The 18,644-nt window shown below is 39.4% G+C and overlaps 1 protein-coding gene across 1 annotated transcript in view; it reads right to left on the bottom strand.

Moving 5' to 3' along the window:
- The window catches only part of PEAK1 (pseudopodium enriched atypical kinase 1), a 288,632-nt gene that overhangs the window by 10,641 nt on the left and 259,347 nt on the right, over window positions 1–18,644 (bottom strand). The window contains exon 8 of the mRNA XM_029951806.1: window positions 15,476–16,221. Coding sequence (XP_029807666.1) covers window positions 15,476–16,221 — 746 coding nt within the window. The remainder of the gene's footprint in view (window positions 1–15,475; window positions 16,222–18,644) is intronic.

The raw sequence follows: 18,644 nt of genomic DNA, 5'->3' as shown, positions 1-18,644 counted from the left end.
ACTCACTGACCTCAATCCTTGATCTACTTAGAAGGAGTATTGTTTTACTTGCTGTTATGGAGCTAAGATCCCCACACACTCAATGCTGTTACAAACATATTAAAAATGGATTAAGTATTTAAAATACAAATGCCGTCTGGGCCCCAGGTACTCAGGACTCCATGATGTAGGAATCTGCTATAAGGCCTGTCAGGTAGGCCAGGTAATTTATAGCTTGGGTTGCTGGAAAACGTTCATCTGTCCAAGAAACCCATTTTGGAGTCTCGAGAGAGATTCAAAAAAGCAACTATATAAGATTTTACTATTTTATTTGTAGCATGTACCCATTAAACCTTTTCATGCTCCCACTCAGTATGTGGATCAAAAGGAAATCACTTGTGTTTCTGAGCTCATAAATTAGGCTGACAGAATGCACCCAGGATGTTTACATTAGAGAAACTGAAGGACAGAGAAGTTCAATAACGGACTCAGGCCCAGATTAAGAATCAATTAATTTGAATCCCACCTTATAATGTCCAACTATGTTTTCTCACCTCATTAATAAAGCCATGGCTTCCTTTTTCTACTAGACAATTCATTTTGATTCCAGATATCCATGAGTACCCCAAACCCTTCCTTCCTAAACCAATTCCCCGTTGAGACTTTGAGGACCTTCTGTATGCATTCGGCCCAGAAATGAAGTGGGCACCGACCTACGATGGCTATAGGTATGTATAGTTGGCTGCTGGTCAATGGCTCCCTGTGAAGTTTCAGTGTTGAATGTGTTTATACTGAGTATGAAAGTGGAAGTGGTTTCCCCTCTATACGTCTTTCCTTATCACCAAGCCAGTAATTAACTGCCTCTGTCTATAGTCGGAACGAGTTGTAAATTCCTACCAGTCAGTTATTCCTGTTAATGCTTTTTCATTTAATGTCTTGCTTTTTCAGCATCCACCCAAATGAGATAAACAGGGACTCTGGAGTCAAAATGCAATAAAAGATACTGGTGTCCACAGTTCACCTCCACATATGACGAGCTTTTAACAAGATTCTTAGCATAGGAAGAAGAAAGGAAGCAGAGGAGTCTGGGTGGCTCAGTCGGTTAAGTGGCGGACTTTGGTTCAGGTTACGATCTCACAGTTCGTGGGTTTGAGCCTGCCATTGGGCCCTGTGCTGACAGCTCAGAGCATAGAGCCTGCTCCGAATTCTGTGTCTCCCCCTTCATCTGTCCCTCCCCAACTTGTGCGTGCTTCTCTCTCTTAAAAATAAACATTAAAAAATTTAAAAACAAACAAATAAATAATTAAAAAAGAAGGAGCCCACAGTTACAATGGGGATGTACATATCTTCACAGGGCTCTGTGAGCTTGTTCCTTGAGAACAAAGCCCTAGACTCCTTTAAAAAGAGAAGATACGTACTACCCCAAATTTGGAACTATTGGAAAAATAAGGCAGAATTTTATACTTTTTGCTTTGTGAGATTTTAATCGTCTTCCCCAAGGTAATTTCATCTAAATTTCTTACGTGGCCTCACACAGCAGCATTTATTATAAAATGACCTCAGAAAAGCTGTGAAAAAGAATGCCCCATTGAGACTAAGCCATAATTTCACCGACTGGCCATTCTGCTTATAGGTAAACGGCCGTCATTTGTCCCTTCAGTGACAAAACGGAGGCACAGCAGGGCCAGTCCACTACTCAGGCCTGACTATACTAGGCCAGGCTCCATGCAGGAGTCAGGAGGCAGTCTGCCTCGGAGCTGGTGACCCCATGCGGCTGTAATTATCATCCTGCCGCCTCGGCTTCCTCCTGTGGACGGTGACGAATGACGAGCGCTGGCTCTTCTACAGCTGACTTGGGCCTACTCTGGGGACCGTGTGTTTAGCCAGTGGCTGCCCAGGTTCTCTGAACGGAGGAGAAAGCAAGGTAGTTTTATTTATAGCAGGAGAGTTTTAAGTTCAGGCTTAAATTCGTGTTAAGTTTTATTTAGAGAACAGGGAAGTTAAGGGCTGGAGGCCAGCCAATACACAGCCCAGGGAGACAGGTCTGATTTGCTGGGTGGTGGCTCACCAAATGGTGATGAGGAAATAAAAGGAGACATGAAAAGGACAGAAATAGAAGTTGAAGGTTAAATATTGTCTGGGCATCAATTTGGCCTTTTCTTCACCAAAACACTTAAAAAAAGTAGGCTGTGCTCACTGCCTCCCTGGTCTATACTCTAACTGGCTGGATCTGGTATCTGCTCCCACTATTACTGAGACTGTATTTTTCTTGAGGTTTACCAGAAATTGAACTCCTGCCTTCTCCTTATTCTGCTCAAACTTTCTGTAATTCTGGACTCTGACTGGTGGGTCCTTGCCCTTTGCTACTTCGTTTTCTGTGCTCCTGATTGGGTCACTTATATGTGTAGACCTTTTCTTGATGTTCTGGACTCTGCCACGATAACAGCATACATTCCCAAAGTTTGAACTAAATCAAACTTACGAGAAGACAGGGTGACCACATTTCTCATCTTGATCTCCCTCGTAAGTTCCATACCTACATTTTTATCTGGCTACAGCGTTTCTCTAGCACTGGCTCTCTTAGAAGCATGTTCCATAAGAGAGCTCACCTTCTGGCTTTTCTAATTTATATTTCAGTTGATGGCATCCTCCTCCCAGGGCTGTCTCTCCTCCTACAGCCAGCCTTTCACAAGACATGGTCCTGCCAACTGTTTCAGCTCTTCTACCACCTGCCCCTTCTTTCCCACTGTCCAGGGAGCTCAGTATTATTTCCCTGGACTACTGCAGTAGCATCATGACTGGCTTCCCTTCTGGAATCTTGCATCAGTTTTCTTCAATATCATTTCACCATAGATTTTTTTTTCCCTCCCAAATCATTGATCTTATGTTATCGCCCTGTTTAAAAATCCTTAATGGCTTACCATAAAACACAAAATAAAGTTGGGGCACTTTAAGTTGGGGCTCAGCCAGTTAAGCCTCTGACTTAATCTCACTGTGAGTTCGAGCCCTGTGCTGACAGCTCCAAGCCTGGAGCCTGCTTCAGATTCTTTCTCCCTCTCTCTGCCCCTCCCCCATTCACACTCTTCTCTGTCTCTCAAAAATAAATAAACATTAAAACCCCTACAAAATAAAGTCTAACTTCTTGAACTCATCATTCAAAGTTGTAATTGTGGCCCCAAATCTTTCCATGGCCAAATGTTTCAATATTCTCTCCCTGCACTGTAGACCAAAAAGGCCCTATTTTATTGGCCCTGTGATAGTGTTAACAATGACTTATTTCATTCATTAACTGTCATTCATCTTTACATTTCTGCATTCCACTCTGAACCTTCATTATAATCTATCTTGTTTAAGAGTTGTTTATGCCTTTGTCTTTCCCACTGGAATATAAGCTCCTTGAGGATGAGGCTTTGTTTTGTTCACATGTATTTCTGTATATCCACATAGATATCACAATTTTTTATACAGTAAATGTTTGCTGAAAGGTCAAGAAATATTTATTGAATGCCCATTATGTACACTATACTATTTCGGATAGTATATAATGCTATGCAATGCTAAATATTAGATTAATAATATAATAAGGATAAAAGGATTGAAAACTATGGTCCTTGGTGTGGGGAAGCTCAAGTACGATAGTGGGGAGGGGAGGCATGGTTCTTTAATCGTATAATAATAGTGCTGTAGACTCGTACAACTGTAACATGACAGTGCAGTGACAGAGAAATCCATAGCGGGTACGCAGAGAGGAACTGCCAACATGTTCTCAGAACACCAGAGAAGCAAATTCACAGAGCTGGATTCTTTAAGAAAACATAGGGGCTTTCTAGGTACATGAGAGAGAGTGGAAGAATAAACAGGTACCATTTATTGGATGCTTTCTTTGTGCCAAGTGATGTTCTGAGCACTATATACATCACTATGTACATATTGACTCCTGTAATTTTTCACAACAGCTTTAGGAAGAATGAATTATTTTCTCCATTTTTCAGATAGAGATACTGGGCTTAGAAAAGGCAAGTAACTGGGCCAAGGTAACACAGCTAGTAAGTTGTTGAAATACAAACTTAAATTCAGGTCTGTCTTACTCAAAAGCTGAAATTCTTTTTTTTTTTTTTTAAAGAGAGCGAGAGCGAGAGCCTGCACCTGCGCACACGTGAGCAGTAGAGTCCGAGGGAGAGGGGGAGAATCTTGAGAGGGCTACATGTACTGTCAGTGCACAGCCTGATGTAGGGCTTGAACTCACAAACTGCAAGATCATGACCTGAGCCGAAATCAAAAGTCGGCTTGCTTAACCAACTGAGCCACCTGGGTGGCCCTAAGGAAAGTATATTTTTAGTGAGGACCCCCCGATGATATGAAATGGATGACGGTGCTCTTCCCAGAGCACTGTCCAGACAGAGGAACTAGTGTGTGCGGGGTGGGGCAGCCTGAGAGGGGCTCTCAGGCTTTGTGCTGGAGGCTGAAACCTCAGGGACGAATAACTAGGGGTCCCCATCCACAGGAAGTTCAGTGTCAAATGATCTAAAATCTTGAATTCCTTGTTGTTGTTTTTTTATTGAAAAGACATCATGAGACTGTTAAAAAACAAAATAAAATCAAAATCACCTATAATTATCACTACTCTAACAGGAATTATTTGCATATTACCATTTTATAGGTCAGTTTTTAAAAAGTTATGATCATACGATTTGATATTCTGCTATTTTTTTGTGACATTTTACAAAAAATGTTTTTCGTGATTTTATAGTCTTCATAATTACCATTTAATGGCTGCAAGCACTCCATTGGACATTATGATAATTTATTAAATTGCTTCCTTAATATCAGACACCCAGTTTGTTTCCAATTTTTCGCAGTGCTAAAAATCTTGAAGATGCTAGCATTTAGTAGTTTTCCCTCCTAATTTTTTAAACTTTTTTTTAATGTTTTATTTATTTTGATACAAAAAGAGACAGAGCATGAGAGGGGGAAGGGCAGAGAGAGAAGGAGACACAGAACTGGAAGCAGGCTCCAGGCTCCGAGCTAGCTGTCAGCACAGAGCCTGATGTGAGGCTCGAACCCACAAATGTGAGATCTGACCTGAGCCGAAGGTGGAGGCTTAACCGACTGGGCCACCCAGGCACCCCTCCCTCCTAATTTTAAGGAAAAATGTTTACATCTTTGAAGTAAGGGAAATAAAACATGTAAGAGCAGAACTCATCTAAATATACTCAGACCAGTGCCTAATTTTAAAGAAGAATAAAGAGTAGTCTAAAAAATGTTGAGTAGTAACTTTCCATTATTGTTAATAATAATGCATTATTTTGTATGTACTTTATAATTTGGAAAGGGGTTTCACTACATAAAAATATATGCATTAGAACAATCTTATGGGAGGGAGTGCCTGGGTAGCTCAGTCAGTTAAGTGTACAACTTTGGCTCAGGTCATGATTTTGTGGTTCATGAGTTTGACCCCCCCCCTCAGGGTCTGTGCTGACAGCTCAGAGCCTGGAGCCTGCTTTGGATTCTGTGTCTCTCTCTCTTTCTGCCCCTCCCCGGCTTGCACTCTGTGTCTCTCAAAAATAAAAAATAAACATTAAAAAAAGAACAATCTTATGAGGTAGTTAGAGCAGGTTTATCCATTCATGTGAAAACCAAGAGAGGTGACATGACTTACTTGGGGATACACAGAGATTGATTCTGAATTTGGCCCCATGTCAGCTAATTCCAAATTGACTTTTCTTTATTACGTGTTGTGATAATGGCAATTTAATTTAAGACCAATACAACTAATAAAGCTATTCACACTGAAGGAAAAAGAGAAGAAAGTTATGGAATGAATTGTGTCCTCCCTACACTTCTATGTTGAAGCCCTAACTCCTAATATGACATACTCTTTCCCTCACTCTAACTCCCCACATGAGGACACAGTGAGAATGTAGCTATCTTCAAGCCAGGAAGAGAGTCTTCCAGTTTCCAGAACTGGGAAGAAATAAATTTCTGTTAAGCCATCTAGTCAGTTTTTTTATGGCAGCCTGAGCAGACTAAGATTTTGGTACTGAGTGGAGTAACTGTAACAAACACCCAAAACTTCAGAAGTAGCTTTGGAATTGGGTAGAAGCTGGAAGAGTTTTGAGACTCATGACAGAAGAAGCCTAGATAATCATGAAGAGACTATTTTTTAGAAATGTGAACATGAAGGGTGGTGAGGAATCAGACAGAAATGAGGAATATTATTAGAAACTTGACAGATTTATAAAGTGACAGAGAACTTGGCTAAAGTGTTCTAGAATTTTGTGGCTATCAGAACTTGTGAACAATGAAATTGTATATTTAGCTGAAAGATTTCTAAGCAAAGTGGTGAAGAAGCAACTTATTTCCTCCTAATTGCTTACAGTAAAAATGCAAAAAGGGAGGGAGAAGTTGAAGAAGAAATTGTTAAGCAAAAAGGAACCAAGACTTGAAAATTTGGAGAATTCTCAGCCTCTCCATACTGCAACAAACAAGAAAGCTAGTTCTAAAAGGACTACTAAGGGGCGTGGCTGAATATCCATCTGTCTGCAGAGATCAGGGATATGACTCATGGACGTAATCAGTCATCTCAGGAGGAGCCAGAACTAGAGAGAGGATTCTACCAGCAAAAACACTGCTAGTTTGAACTAGAGGGAGGAGAAACCAGGATAGAGTGAAAGAAAAGTTGTCAGACTTCTTGGATTCTACATGACTCGTCCATAGAGCCATTCAGCTGTGAAAGCATACTATTCTTTAAGGAAAGGGAAGAACGACCCTGAAGGTGTTTCAGTGATTGTCAGGGCTGTTACTCTCATCACAAATCTAAGAGACAAGGCTGTTTCCTCCTGGGTTTCAAAGGGTAGGGCTGCCTCTACAGGGAACCATGTAGATGGGGCCTCACAGAGGGCAGTGTAGGCAGGGCCCTTAAAAAGAGCAAGAGGAGTGCAGTGCTTAGCAGAGCCATGGAAGCAATGCTGCTGCCCCAATGGGCCCAGAAGGTAGAGTACTGAATTAAAGAGTATTATTTGTGAGCCTTCATATCTAATAGAATTTACCTTGCTAGGTTTTAGACTTGCTTGGGACCCATCACCCCTTCCTTCCCTCCTATTTCTCCTTTTTAGAATGGGATTGTCTGTCCTACACTGGTCTACCATCATATTTTTTAAAATTGAAGTTAACATAGTGTTATATTAGTTTCACGTGTACAGTATAATGATTCACGATTCTATGTATTACTCACGGCTCATCACTATAAGTATACTCTTAATCCTCTTCACCTACTTTGCCCATCCTCCCCAGCCAGCTCCCTTCTGGCAACCACCAGCTTGTTCTCTGTATTTAAGAGTTTTTTGGTTTGTCTCTTTTATCATCTGTTCATTTGTTTTTATTTTAAATTCCACATATAAGTGTAATCATATGATATCTGTCTTTCTCTGACTTATTTCACTTAGCATTATGCTCTCTAGCCCCATCCATGTTTTACAAATGGCAAGATCTCATTCTTTTCTATGGTTGAGTAATATTCCATTGTGTATATCTACATGTTCCTTATCCATTTATCTATTGACAGACACTTGGGCTGCTTCTGTACCTTGGCTGTTGTAAATAATGCTACAATAAATATAGGGGTGCCAGATCTTTTCAAATTAGTGTTTTCATTTTCTTTGGGCAAATGCGCAGTAGTGGAATTACTGACCACCATTGTATTTTGGAAGCACATAACCTGTCTAGCTTCATAGGGTCACAGCTAGAGAGGAAATCTGCCTCAGGGTGAATCAGACCCTGAGTTATACCCATATCTGATTTAGATGATATTTAGATGAGATTTGGACTTTAGATTTTAGAGCTGATGTTTGAATGCGTTAAGACCTTTGGGTCTGCTGGGATGAACTGAATATATTTTGCATGTGATAAGAATATGAATTTTGGGGGGGCAGGGACAGAATGCTATAGACTGAATTCTGAGTCTAACCCTTATGATATTGTGATTTAAAAGAAAAGGTCATTCAGATAACCAGAATATGTTTCTCAAATATATATGGTCTTCCTTCACGGTTCTTAACTCACACCTCCCCAAACCCTGGGAATTTGTAAGTATTAAGAGTGACAAAGGTGTCTTTTATTATGTTCATAAGGTGACTTATGAACCCCACCAAAAGAAGGAACGAACCTCATGATTGAATGGGTTGCAACTCTCAATCCCTCCCCAATCTCTGCAGAGGGAGTGCCTGGAAGTTGAATCAATAGCCAATCATCAGTGATTTGATCAATCATGGCGATGTAATGAGCCCTCCAAAATGGAGATTTGGGGAGTGTGGTACACATGGAGAGAACATGGAAGCTCTGTGCCCTTTCCCCACACTTTGCTCTGTGTACCTCTTCTATCTGCTCTTGAGTTATATCCTTTTATAATAAGCTGGTGACCTAGTAAGATGCTTTTCTGCATTCTGTGAGACGATCTAGTAAATTATTCAAACCCAAAGAGGGGACTATGGGAATCTCTGATTTACAGTCAGTTGGTCAGAAGCACAAGTAACAACCTGGGCTTGTGACTGGTGTCTGACGTTTGTGGAAGGGGCAGTCTGGTAGACTGAACCCTTAAACTGAGAGACATGGTGCTGGCTCCAGGTAGATAAGTTGAATTGAGGGGAATTGTAGGATACCCTTTTGGTGTCTGAGAATTGCTTGGTGTTGTGTTGGAAATTAAGTCTCTGAACTCACAATTTAACCCCCTATTGGGACCATATTTGGAGATAGGGCCTTCAAAGAAGTAATCAAGATCATCAAGGAAGGGCCTGATATGAATTAATATCCCTATGAGAAGAGACACCAAAGAGCCTCCATCCCCTCTTGACCATGTCTGGACACAGAGAGAAGGCAGCCATCTGCAAGCCAGAAAGAGAGCTCTCACTAAAAACTGTATCAGCCAGAACCTTTATCTTGGACTTTCTAGTTTTTAGAACTACGACAAAATTAATCTCTGTTGTTTAAGCCACCCAGTCTATAGTACTTTGTTATAGCAGCTTGAACAAACTAAGACAACACCCAAAGTAAAGATCTTAGTACTCTTATCACTGCAGTGGACTTGGCACGTAAGGGGATACCATCCTTTGGCTTTTAAATTGCTAAATTCTAGCACTGATCTCCTTTTGCCATGTTTTAAAGACTTTTTAATCTCTTCAAGAGACAGTCACAAGGTTGTGACTATTCTAAATTAGGTTAGCCTACTCTAAATTCCATTAGTATGGGAAGGGATATTTTAAGAAGACAAACAGTAAAAACTTGTTTTTGTGAGCCAACTGCTGGTCTCTTTTGCCTACCTCTGCAATGGTAGGGTTCACAGTGTCCTGGCAGTTTATTCCTCTAAGGTTGTACAATCAATTGGGTACTTCTGGAAATGCCTAGATGGTCTTCAAAGAGACATTTATATTCACCATTTAGTGTAAAATATCCTATCCCAAACCTGCCAACAACTCCCAGTACATAAGCACTTGCCACCTGTTCTTTGGAGATTGCTTCTGCATCATTACAAGCAAAGAAATCAATACTAGACCATTGATTTGGGAAAGAGACAAGATTGCACGGCAATAATACATAAAGTTAGTCAAGCCCTACTTCTCAATTGTTTTGAAAGAACAGACAGTTCAATGCCCTGTTCTGAAATAGGTACTCATCCTGGATTGGTGATCTTGTAGCAATAAAAGCCCAAGATAGATGAGGCACCATAACCCCAATTGACTTAACAGCTCTTGAGTGCTACACAGAATCTCAAAATGCCTTTTTAGACTCAAGAGTCATGTATTAACTAAAATCCAGCTCCCTTCTCCCCAGTCTATCCCTCAGTTTAATTTACAAAGTATGGGCTGGGGCCCAGGGTCACTCTGCTAGCACCACCAGACAGTTAAGTGGTAAGGGCACTGCAACTGCAGAGAGCAGTTGAAGGTCTACTCCACATACTATTCTGTCTTCATAGACAGGTAAGGCCAATTGTTTACCTTATCCATTAATTTTCTAAGACATCATCTGGTCTTTCCAAGCCAAATTAACATGTAAAAGTCATTTAGATATGTTAATTGGTTTTGAACCAGGAAATAGAATCAATAAAAAAGGACTACTGGGAAGTGAGAACATTATGCCTAGAACTTTGTGTTTTAAAAAGCTCTTTCACATGCATTAGCTCCCTTGATCCTAACCCCTCCCACAGATTATCACTGTAAACATGAGGAGGAAATTGAGGCTCAATGATCTCAAAGTAGCCTAGGGAAGACACTTAGGGAGAGCAAAAGGAGTGAATACTTACCAGGATGGTTTATTCTCTTTTAGCCAAACAGATCCAAAGCTAAGGAAATTGAGACTCAGAGTAGCAACTTGTGACAAAACTACCAGGTAGCAGAGCCAGGACCTGAACCCAGATCTTTTGGGAGTTCAAAGTCTATTCTCTATTGGACTCTGGTTTAAGATAGCAAGGTAGGAAGACCCTGAACTCACCTCCTCCCATAGACACACTGAGTCTACAGCCACATATGGAATAATTTCCTCTTAAAAAAAAAAAAAAAAAAAGAAACCCAAAGGATGGCTGGGTGAGGACTATACACTGGGCGAACAAGAAGAAAACCACATAGGCATGGGTAGGAGAGAATGGGACATAGTCTTGCCATAAAATCCACACCTGGTGTAGAATCCCATAAAAGGGAGAGAACTCAAAACTTAGAGCTTCTTCCTGAGGAGTAAAGGGTTTAAATCCTACATCAGGCATCCCAACTGTTAAGACATACACTTGAGAGACAAGTCCCCAAAATACGTAACTTTGAAACCCAACAGGACTTGTGTCCTGAGATCCACAAAACTGGCAATCTGAGAAACTGGTCTTTTTAATTTTTTTTTTTTTTTACTGTTTTTTATTTATTTTTGAGAGACAGAGAGAGACAGCGCAAGCAGGGGAGGGTCAGAGAGAGAGGGAGATACAGATTCTGAAGCAGTCTCCAGGCTCTGAGCTAGCTGTCAGCACAGAGCCCGATGCGGGGCTAGAACCCACAAACTGTGAGATCATGACCTGAGCCTAAGCTGGATGCTTAATTGACTGAGCCACCCAGGCGCCCCAAGAGAAACCACTCTTAAAGGGCCTACATGTGGGGACTTACACAAGAGGCAGCTAACTGTGCCTAGCCTTAAAGTGAAGGAGGCTCAACTGCTTATATTAAAGCACCAGGTGTGAAGGGCAGACATCTAATCTAATCTAATCTAATCTAATCTGATATATACATCTAGGAGCCTACCAGGGTACTTTCCAGGGACTTTGCCAGGCTCCAGGGCACTAGTATCCCAGAGAATGAGATTTTATGCTTGTTTGGTGGCCTGATTTTTAGGGCGGCTGTCTAGGGGACACCTCTTGACTGCCTGGCTCTGGAGGCCAGGGGAATTTGTGTTCCTGGTCCCATGGGCTGTAATAATTGGTATCACCCAGAAAAAACGCTTATACCCTTATCTAGAGCCTGGATTTCTGTAACTGCTTTCCAGGGGGCACCTGTTCCAGATGCGTTTATGTGTGCAGTCCCGCAAGACTACATATATTAGCCTATTTTTTATTTTTTATATTTGCCTCTTTTTAAAAGGTGATGCCTGAGGGTCTGTCTTTCAGTCAGCCTGAATCTACGTGCTGAGATTCTCCCCTTTGGGACACCGATGAATCTTGGCATATTCTCAACTACTGGGAGCTATTAAAAATATAATATCCTGCTTGAACAGACACAGAGGCTTGAGAGATGACAAAAAGCTGGGGCAGGATTGAATGACAAGGTTCATCTATATGAGGCCACTCCTTTTAGGCTGAGAGAGATGGTTGTTTCATCTATTGTATGAAAACAGAGACTCAAGCTAAATGAAAAAATAGAGAAATATGTTCCAAATGAAAAAACAAGGTAAACCCCAGAAACAAACAAACAAAAACAAAAAACCTCAATGAAATTGAGATAAGTAATTTACCTGATAAAGAGTTCAAAGTAATGGTTATAATGATGCTCACTGAACTGGGAAGAAAAATGGATAAACACACTGTCTCATCTTTGAGTTAACTGATGGAAAATATAAGAAAGTACCGCACATTAGCCACAGAGCTAAAGAATGTAATAACTGAATGGAAAAATATACGAGAGGGGTTCAACAGCAGACTAGATGAAGCAAAAGAAAGGATCAGTCAACTCAAAGATGAGGCGGTGTTACTCACTGAATCAGAGCAGCAAACACAAACAAAAAAGAAAAAAAAAATGACATCAACATCCAGGAAGCCCAGAGTTCCAAATAAGAGGAACCAAAGAGACCCACACCAAGACACATTATGATTAAAATGTCAAAAGTTAAAGAACAAAATGTTAAAAACAGCAAGAGAAAAAAAAAACAAAACAGCAGGAGGAAAACAACTTGTTATATACAAGGGAACTCCCATAAAACGCTCAACAGATTTTTTAGCAGAAATTTTGCAAGCTAGAAAGGAGTGGCACTATATACTCAAAGTGCTAAAAACCCCCATCAAAACCCAAAAAAACAACCAACCAGCTAACCAAACAAACAAAAAACCTTCCAACTAAGAATACTCTACCTAGCAAAGTTATCATTCAGATGTGGAGAGAGTTTTTCAGACAAGCAAAAGCTGAAGGAATTCACCACTACTAAACTGGCCTTACTATAAATGTGAAAGGAACTTGTTTAATTTGAAAAGAAAGTGCACTAATTAGTAACATGAACACATACTATAGAATAAATCTCACTAGAAAATTAAATATATAGTAAAGGTAGGGATCAACCACTTACGAGGCAGGTAGTATGAAGACTGAAAGACAAACACTAGTGAAGCACCTGGGTGGGTCAGTTAGTTAAGAATCTGACTTCGGCTCATGTCATGATCTCATGGTTCATGCATTCGAGCCTCACGTAGGGCTCTGTGCTGATAGCTCGGAGCCTGGAGCCTGCTTCAGATTCTGAGTCCCCCCCTCTCTCTGCCCTTTACCTGCTCACATGGTCTCTCTCTCCCTCAAAATTAAACATTAAAAAAATTAAAAAATAAAAAGAAAGATAAAACTAGTAAAAGTAATTATTATTACAATTAGTTAAGGGATGCACAAAATAAAAAGATGTAAACTGTGACATCAAAAATATAAATGAAAAAAACTACATAATGTGTGGAGGGAAGAATCATAATTTTGAGCTTTACAATGGAATGAGCTTTACCAACTTAAAATAGACTATTATAGATATAAGTTATATGTAAGCTCATGGTAACCATAAAGCAAAAACACAAAAAACAGAGAGAAAGGAATATAAGCATGCCACTAAAGAAACCACAAATAAGAGATCAAGTGAAGAAACAGAGAGGACCTATAAAAACAGTCTGGAAATAATAAACAAAATGACAATAAGCATAGACCTATCAATAATTACTTTAAATGTAAATAGATAAATTCTTCAATCCAAAGATACAGAGGGGGTGAATGGGTAAAAAAGAAACCCCAAAAAACAAGACCCATCTATGTACTGTCTAAAGAGACCCACTTTATTTAAAAACAATTTTTAATGTTTTATCATTTATTTTTTGAGAGAGAAAGATAGAGCATGAGCAGGGGCGGGGGGCAGAGAGAGAGGGAGACACAGAATCTGAAGCAGGCTCCAGGCTCTGAACTGTCAGCAAAGAGCCTGACGTGGGGCTCGAACCCACAAATCGCGAGATCGTGACCCGAGCCAAAGTCTGATGCTTAACCAACTGAGCCACCCAGGTGCCCTGAGACCCACTTTAGATTTAAGGACACAGATTGAAAGGGAAGGGATGGAAAAACATATTCCATGCAAATGAAAACCAAAAGAAAGCTAAGAGTAGTTAATTGATATCAGACAAAATAGACTTTGAAACAAACACTGTAATAAGAGACAAAGAAGGGAGTCACATAATGCTAAAAGGTTCAACCAACAAGAGGCTGTAACATTCGTCAACATTTATGCATCCAACATAGAAGAACCTAAATATATAAAGCAAATACTAACAGACCTAAAGGAAAAAATTGACAAAAAGACAATAATAGTAGGAGACTTACATCAATGGATAGATCATCCATACCAAAAAAAAAAAAAAAAAAAAAAAAAGAAAATTCAACAAGGAGACATAAGCCTTAAATGAAACCATATTAGCCATATAAGCCCACAGATGGGCTTAACAGATATATACCCAACATTCTATTCAAAAGCAATGGAATATGCATACACATTCTTCGTGAGTACACACAGAACATTTTCCAAGACAGATCATATGTTAGGCCATAAAACAATTCTTAATAAATTTAAGAGGGCTGAAATTTTATCAAGCATCTTTCCTGACTCCAATAATATGAAACTAGAAATTAACACAAAAGCTACACAAATAAAACTGGAAACTCATAAATTTGTGGAGATTAGACAACATGCTACTGAACAACCAATGGATCAAAGAAGAAATCCAGGAAAATAAAAAAATAGCTTGAAACAAATGAAAATGGGAATGTAACAAAATTCATGCTTTATTTATTACACGGATACAGTCTATGACTTGTTTACAGTGAACGTAACTGGACAAGAATTCTTAATGCTAAGAGTTTTAGCTTTCTGAAGAGGTTGTTTGGAATGGGCAATATACAGTTAAGAAATTAATATGTGGGTGGGTCAGGTGGTTAGCCTCCAACTTCAGCTCAGGTCATGATCTCATGGTTTGTGGGATTGAGCCCTGCATCGGGCTCTGTGCTGACAACTCAGGGCCTGGAGCCTGCTTCGGATTCTGTGTCTCCCTCTCTCTCTGACCCTCCCGTGCTCACAGTCTCTATCTCTCTCTCTCTCTCTTTTTCTCTCAAAAATAAAAATAAAACATTAAAAAAATGAATATGTGACATAATAGATAAAGTAAGTTGGGTTATGGAGTCAGAGAGATCTACATGCAAATCCCAGCTCTACTACTTGTGTGACCCTAAGCAAGTTAGCTCACCTATCTTTTATTTTCCTCATCTGTCATATGGATAAAAACCTCATAAAGTTGATGCAAAGATCAAATTATGTAACACTAATAATGTTCCTGGCACATCAACAAATGTTGGCTCTCTTCTTCTGTAGAAGAAGCAGAAGAGTTATAGAGCAGGGGCAGACCAGTGTCTCTTATTTGCTAGAGAATAAAGACAGACACATGGAGTGGAAGGGACATAACAGACCTATTTATATAGGCAGCCTTTGCAAACAATCACAGCTCAAGGATTACCTACTTTAAGAAGACTTCTCTGACCTCTAAAGTTTGGGTTAAAGTCCTTCTAAATCTCCCAGAATTCTGTTTTCCCCTCTAGATAGTAAGTAACTCCCCTTCTTATTACAATATCCGATGTAAGGTAGAAGATCAATAACTTTCTGCTGAATAAAAGAATGAAGGAAAGAAGAAGAGACCCATCCCAATGACAGTGTGTTAGATAAGATTAAAATCAAATTTATAATATTTTCTTACCTTGACTGCATAGTTATTAAGTGGATCTTTTGCATATGAAGCTGTGTAGTAAACTGCATCACCTGCCTCACAACATGGCTTGTCACTAGTTAGTCTGAAGTCTGACCAGCTGTCCACCCCAAAACGGAGCTGATCTTTCTGTCCAGCCATGAAGAGATCTTCACATTTAATAGCCAGTTTCTTCAAAGCATCTGTATGAAGGCTTCGGATTTTACCCACCACTTCTTCTCGATTCTCAAGTCCTCTATAAAGTGCTTGTCTCTGTGGCTTCTGCATGCCTCGGCCCTGTCTGCAAGAGGGACCACGCCGGCTGGACAGGGACTCCATGCTGTTGGAAAATCTATCCTTAATACCGAGAGTGGTTAAGCTGGAGATACTGTTTGCTGCTGAGGGTACAAGTCTCTCCTTGAGCAGAGGTCTTTCCAAGGAGTCATAAGACTCAATGTCCAGTCCCTTGAGTTCATAACTGATGGAAGAGCCAGCACTACTGGCATCCCAGTTGGGGTCGATATCATAGGTGGGATTAGCCATTACACAAAGACTCGTTTCCATGGATTTTTGGAGGTCTTTGGGGATTGGTTCTGTATTGGCTCTTATGATCGTTTTCTTTGGCAGTGGGGGTGGTGTAGGTTGGGAAGCATTAGTTGTTTCTTGGTCTGTTTTCCCACTAAAGACAACAGCATCATCCAAAGTTCCCTTAGGCTGCCGTGGATGCTTGGGTGGTATCATAGCTGCTCTAGATTGCCCTGTATTGTTTTAAAAGAAAGAAAGAAATAATAGTTAAGTTTTTATTCTTGTTACATTATTGAAACTTAAGGAGAAATAAGTGAGGTGGCCATGTGAATATAAGAAGTCAATGCCTTAATTCAAAACGGTTGAAGAAAAGCAACCAAAGAACAAATAGGTAAAGTCCAAGACTTGATGGGAGCAATAAAATGTGAACAATGTCTCCAAAATTTTCTTCCAAAATTGAACCAGGAAGAAATAGAAAATCTGAACAGATTGACTACAAGCAATGAAACTGAATCAGTAATAAGAACAAATACCAAGAGCAGAAGTGCAGGACCAGATGGGCTCACAGATAAATTTTATCAAATATTTAAAGAAGAGTTAATACCTATTCTTCTCAAACTATTCTAAAAATAGAAAGGAAGGAAAGCTTCCAAATACATTCTATAAGGCTAGCATCACCCTGATACCAACAACAAAGATACCAAATGAAAAAAGAAAGAAAACTATGAGCCAATATTTCTAATGAACATAGATGCAAAACTCATCAACAAAGTATTAGCAAATTGAATTCAAAAGTATATTAAAAAATCATTCACCACGATCAAGTGAGATTTATCTTGGGAATGCAAGGTGGTTTAATATTCACAAATCACTCACTGTGATATACCACATCAATAAAATGAAGGATAAAAATCATATGATCAAGTCAACAGATGCAGAAAAAGCATCTGTCAAAACTCAACATCCATTTATGATAAAAAAACTCTCAACGAAGTGGGGTTAGAGGAAACATGCTTCAACATGATAGAGAAAAGACAAGGATGTCCACTCTTGCCACTTTTAATCAACATAATACTGGAAATCCTAGCCACAGTAATCAGACAAGAAAAGAAATAAGAGGCATCCACGCTGGTAAAGAAGTTAAACTGTCACTATTTGCAGGTGACATGATACTAAATCTTAAAGACTCCACCAAAAAAAAAAAAAAAAAAAACTAGAAGTAACAAATGAATTCAGTAAAGTTGTAGGAAACAAAATTAATACCCAGAAATCAGCAGTGCTTCTATATACTAATAATGACATAGCAGAAAGAGAAATTAAGAAAACAGTCCCATTTACAATTGCACCAGAAACTTAGGAATAAACTTAACCAAAGAGGTGAAAGACCCCTACCCTGAAAACTGTAACACACTAATGAAAGAAAATGATAATGATGCAAACAAATGGAAAGATATTCCATGCTCTGAAGAATTAATATTGTTAAAATGTCCATATTACCCAAAGGGATTTACAGATTCAATACAATCCCTATCAAAATTCCAACAGTATTTTTCACAGAACAAGAAGAAACAACACTAAAATTTGTATGGGACCATAGAAGACCCCAAATAGCCAAAGCAATCCTGAGAAAGAAACACAAATCTGGAAGTACCAAAATTTCAGATTTCAAATTATACTAAAGGGACGCCTAGGTGGCTCAGTTGGTTGAGCATCCGACTTTGACTTGGGTTGTGATCTCACACTTGTGAGTTTGAGCCCTGCATTGGGCTCTGCGCTGACAACTCAGGTCCTGGAGCCTGCCCATTCCTCACTCACACTTTCTCTCTCTCTCAAAATAAATAAACATAATAAAAAAAATTTTTAATTGTACTGCAAAGCTATTCTAAGCCAAATATTTAGTTTGATACATATATCAACCAGAACAAAATAGAGAACCCAGAAACAAACCCACAATTATATGATCAATTAATCTATGATAAAAGAGACAAGAATATAAAATGGGGAAAAGACAGTCCCTTCAATAAAAGTTGCTGGAAAAACTGGACAGCTACCTGTAAAAGAAAGAAACTGGAGTACTTTTTAACACCATGCACAAAAATAAACTCAAAATAAATTAAAAACTTAAATGTGAAAGCTATAGTAATATTTTTCTAGATATGTCTCCTAAGGTAACAAAAGAAAGATAAACTACTGGGACTATACCAAAATAAAACAAAAACCTTTTGCACAGCAAAGGAAACCATCAACTGAACAAAAAGGCAACCTACTGAATGGGAGAAGGTATTTGTAAATGATGTATCTCATAAGGGATTAATATTAAAAAATATAAAGAACTTCTACAACTCAATAACAAAAAGCCAAACAATCAAACTAAAAAATGATCAGTGGACAGAATGGACAAAAAGACATACTGATGGCCAACAGACACAAGAAAAGATGCTCAACATCACTTATCATCAGGGAAATGCAAATCAAAACCCCAATGAGAGATCACCCTGCACCTGTTACAACAGTTAAGACAAATGACAAGCACTGGTGAGGATGTGGAGACAAAGGAACCCTCCTGCGCTGGGTGGGAATGTAAGTTGGTATAGCCACTGTGGGAAACGATATGGGAGTTCCTCAAAAAATTAAAAATAGAAATACCTGGGACAGC

The sequence above is a fragment of the Suricata suricatta genome, chromosome 9 (assembly GCF_006229205.1).
Source record: "Suricata suricatta isolate VVHF042 chromosome 9, meerkat_22Aug2017_6uvM2_HiC, whole genome shotgun sequence".
NCBI lineage: Eukaryota > Metazoa > Chordata > Mammalia > Carnivora > Herpestidae > Suricata > Suricata suricatta.
This window is presented reverse-complemented; position numbering and strand designations above follow the sequence as displayed.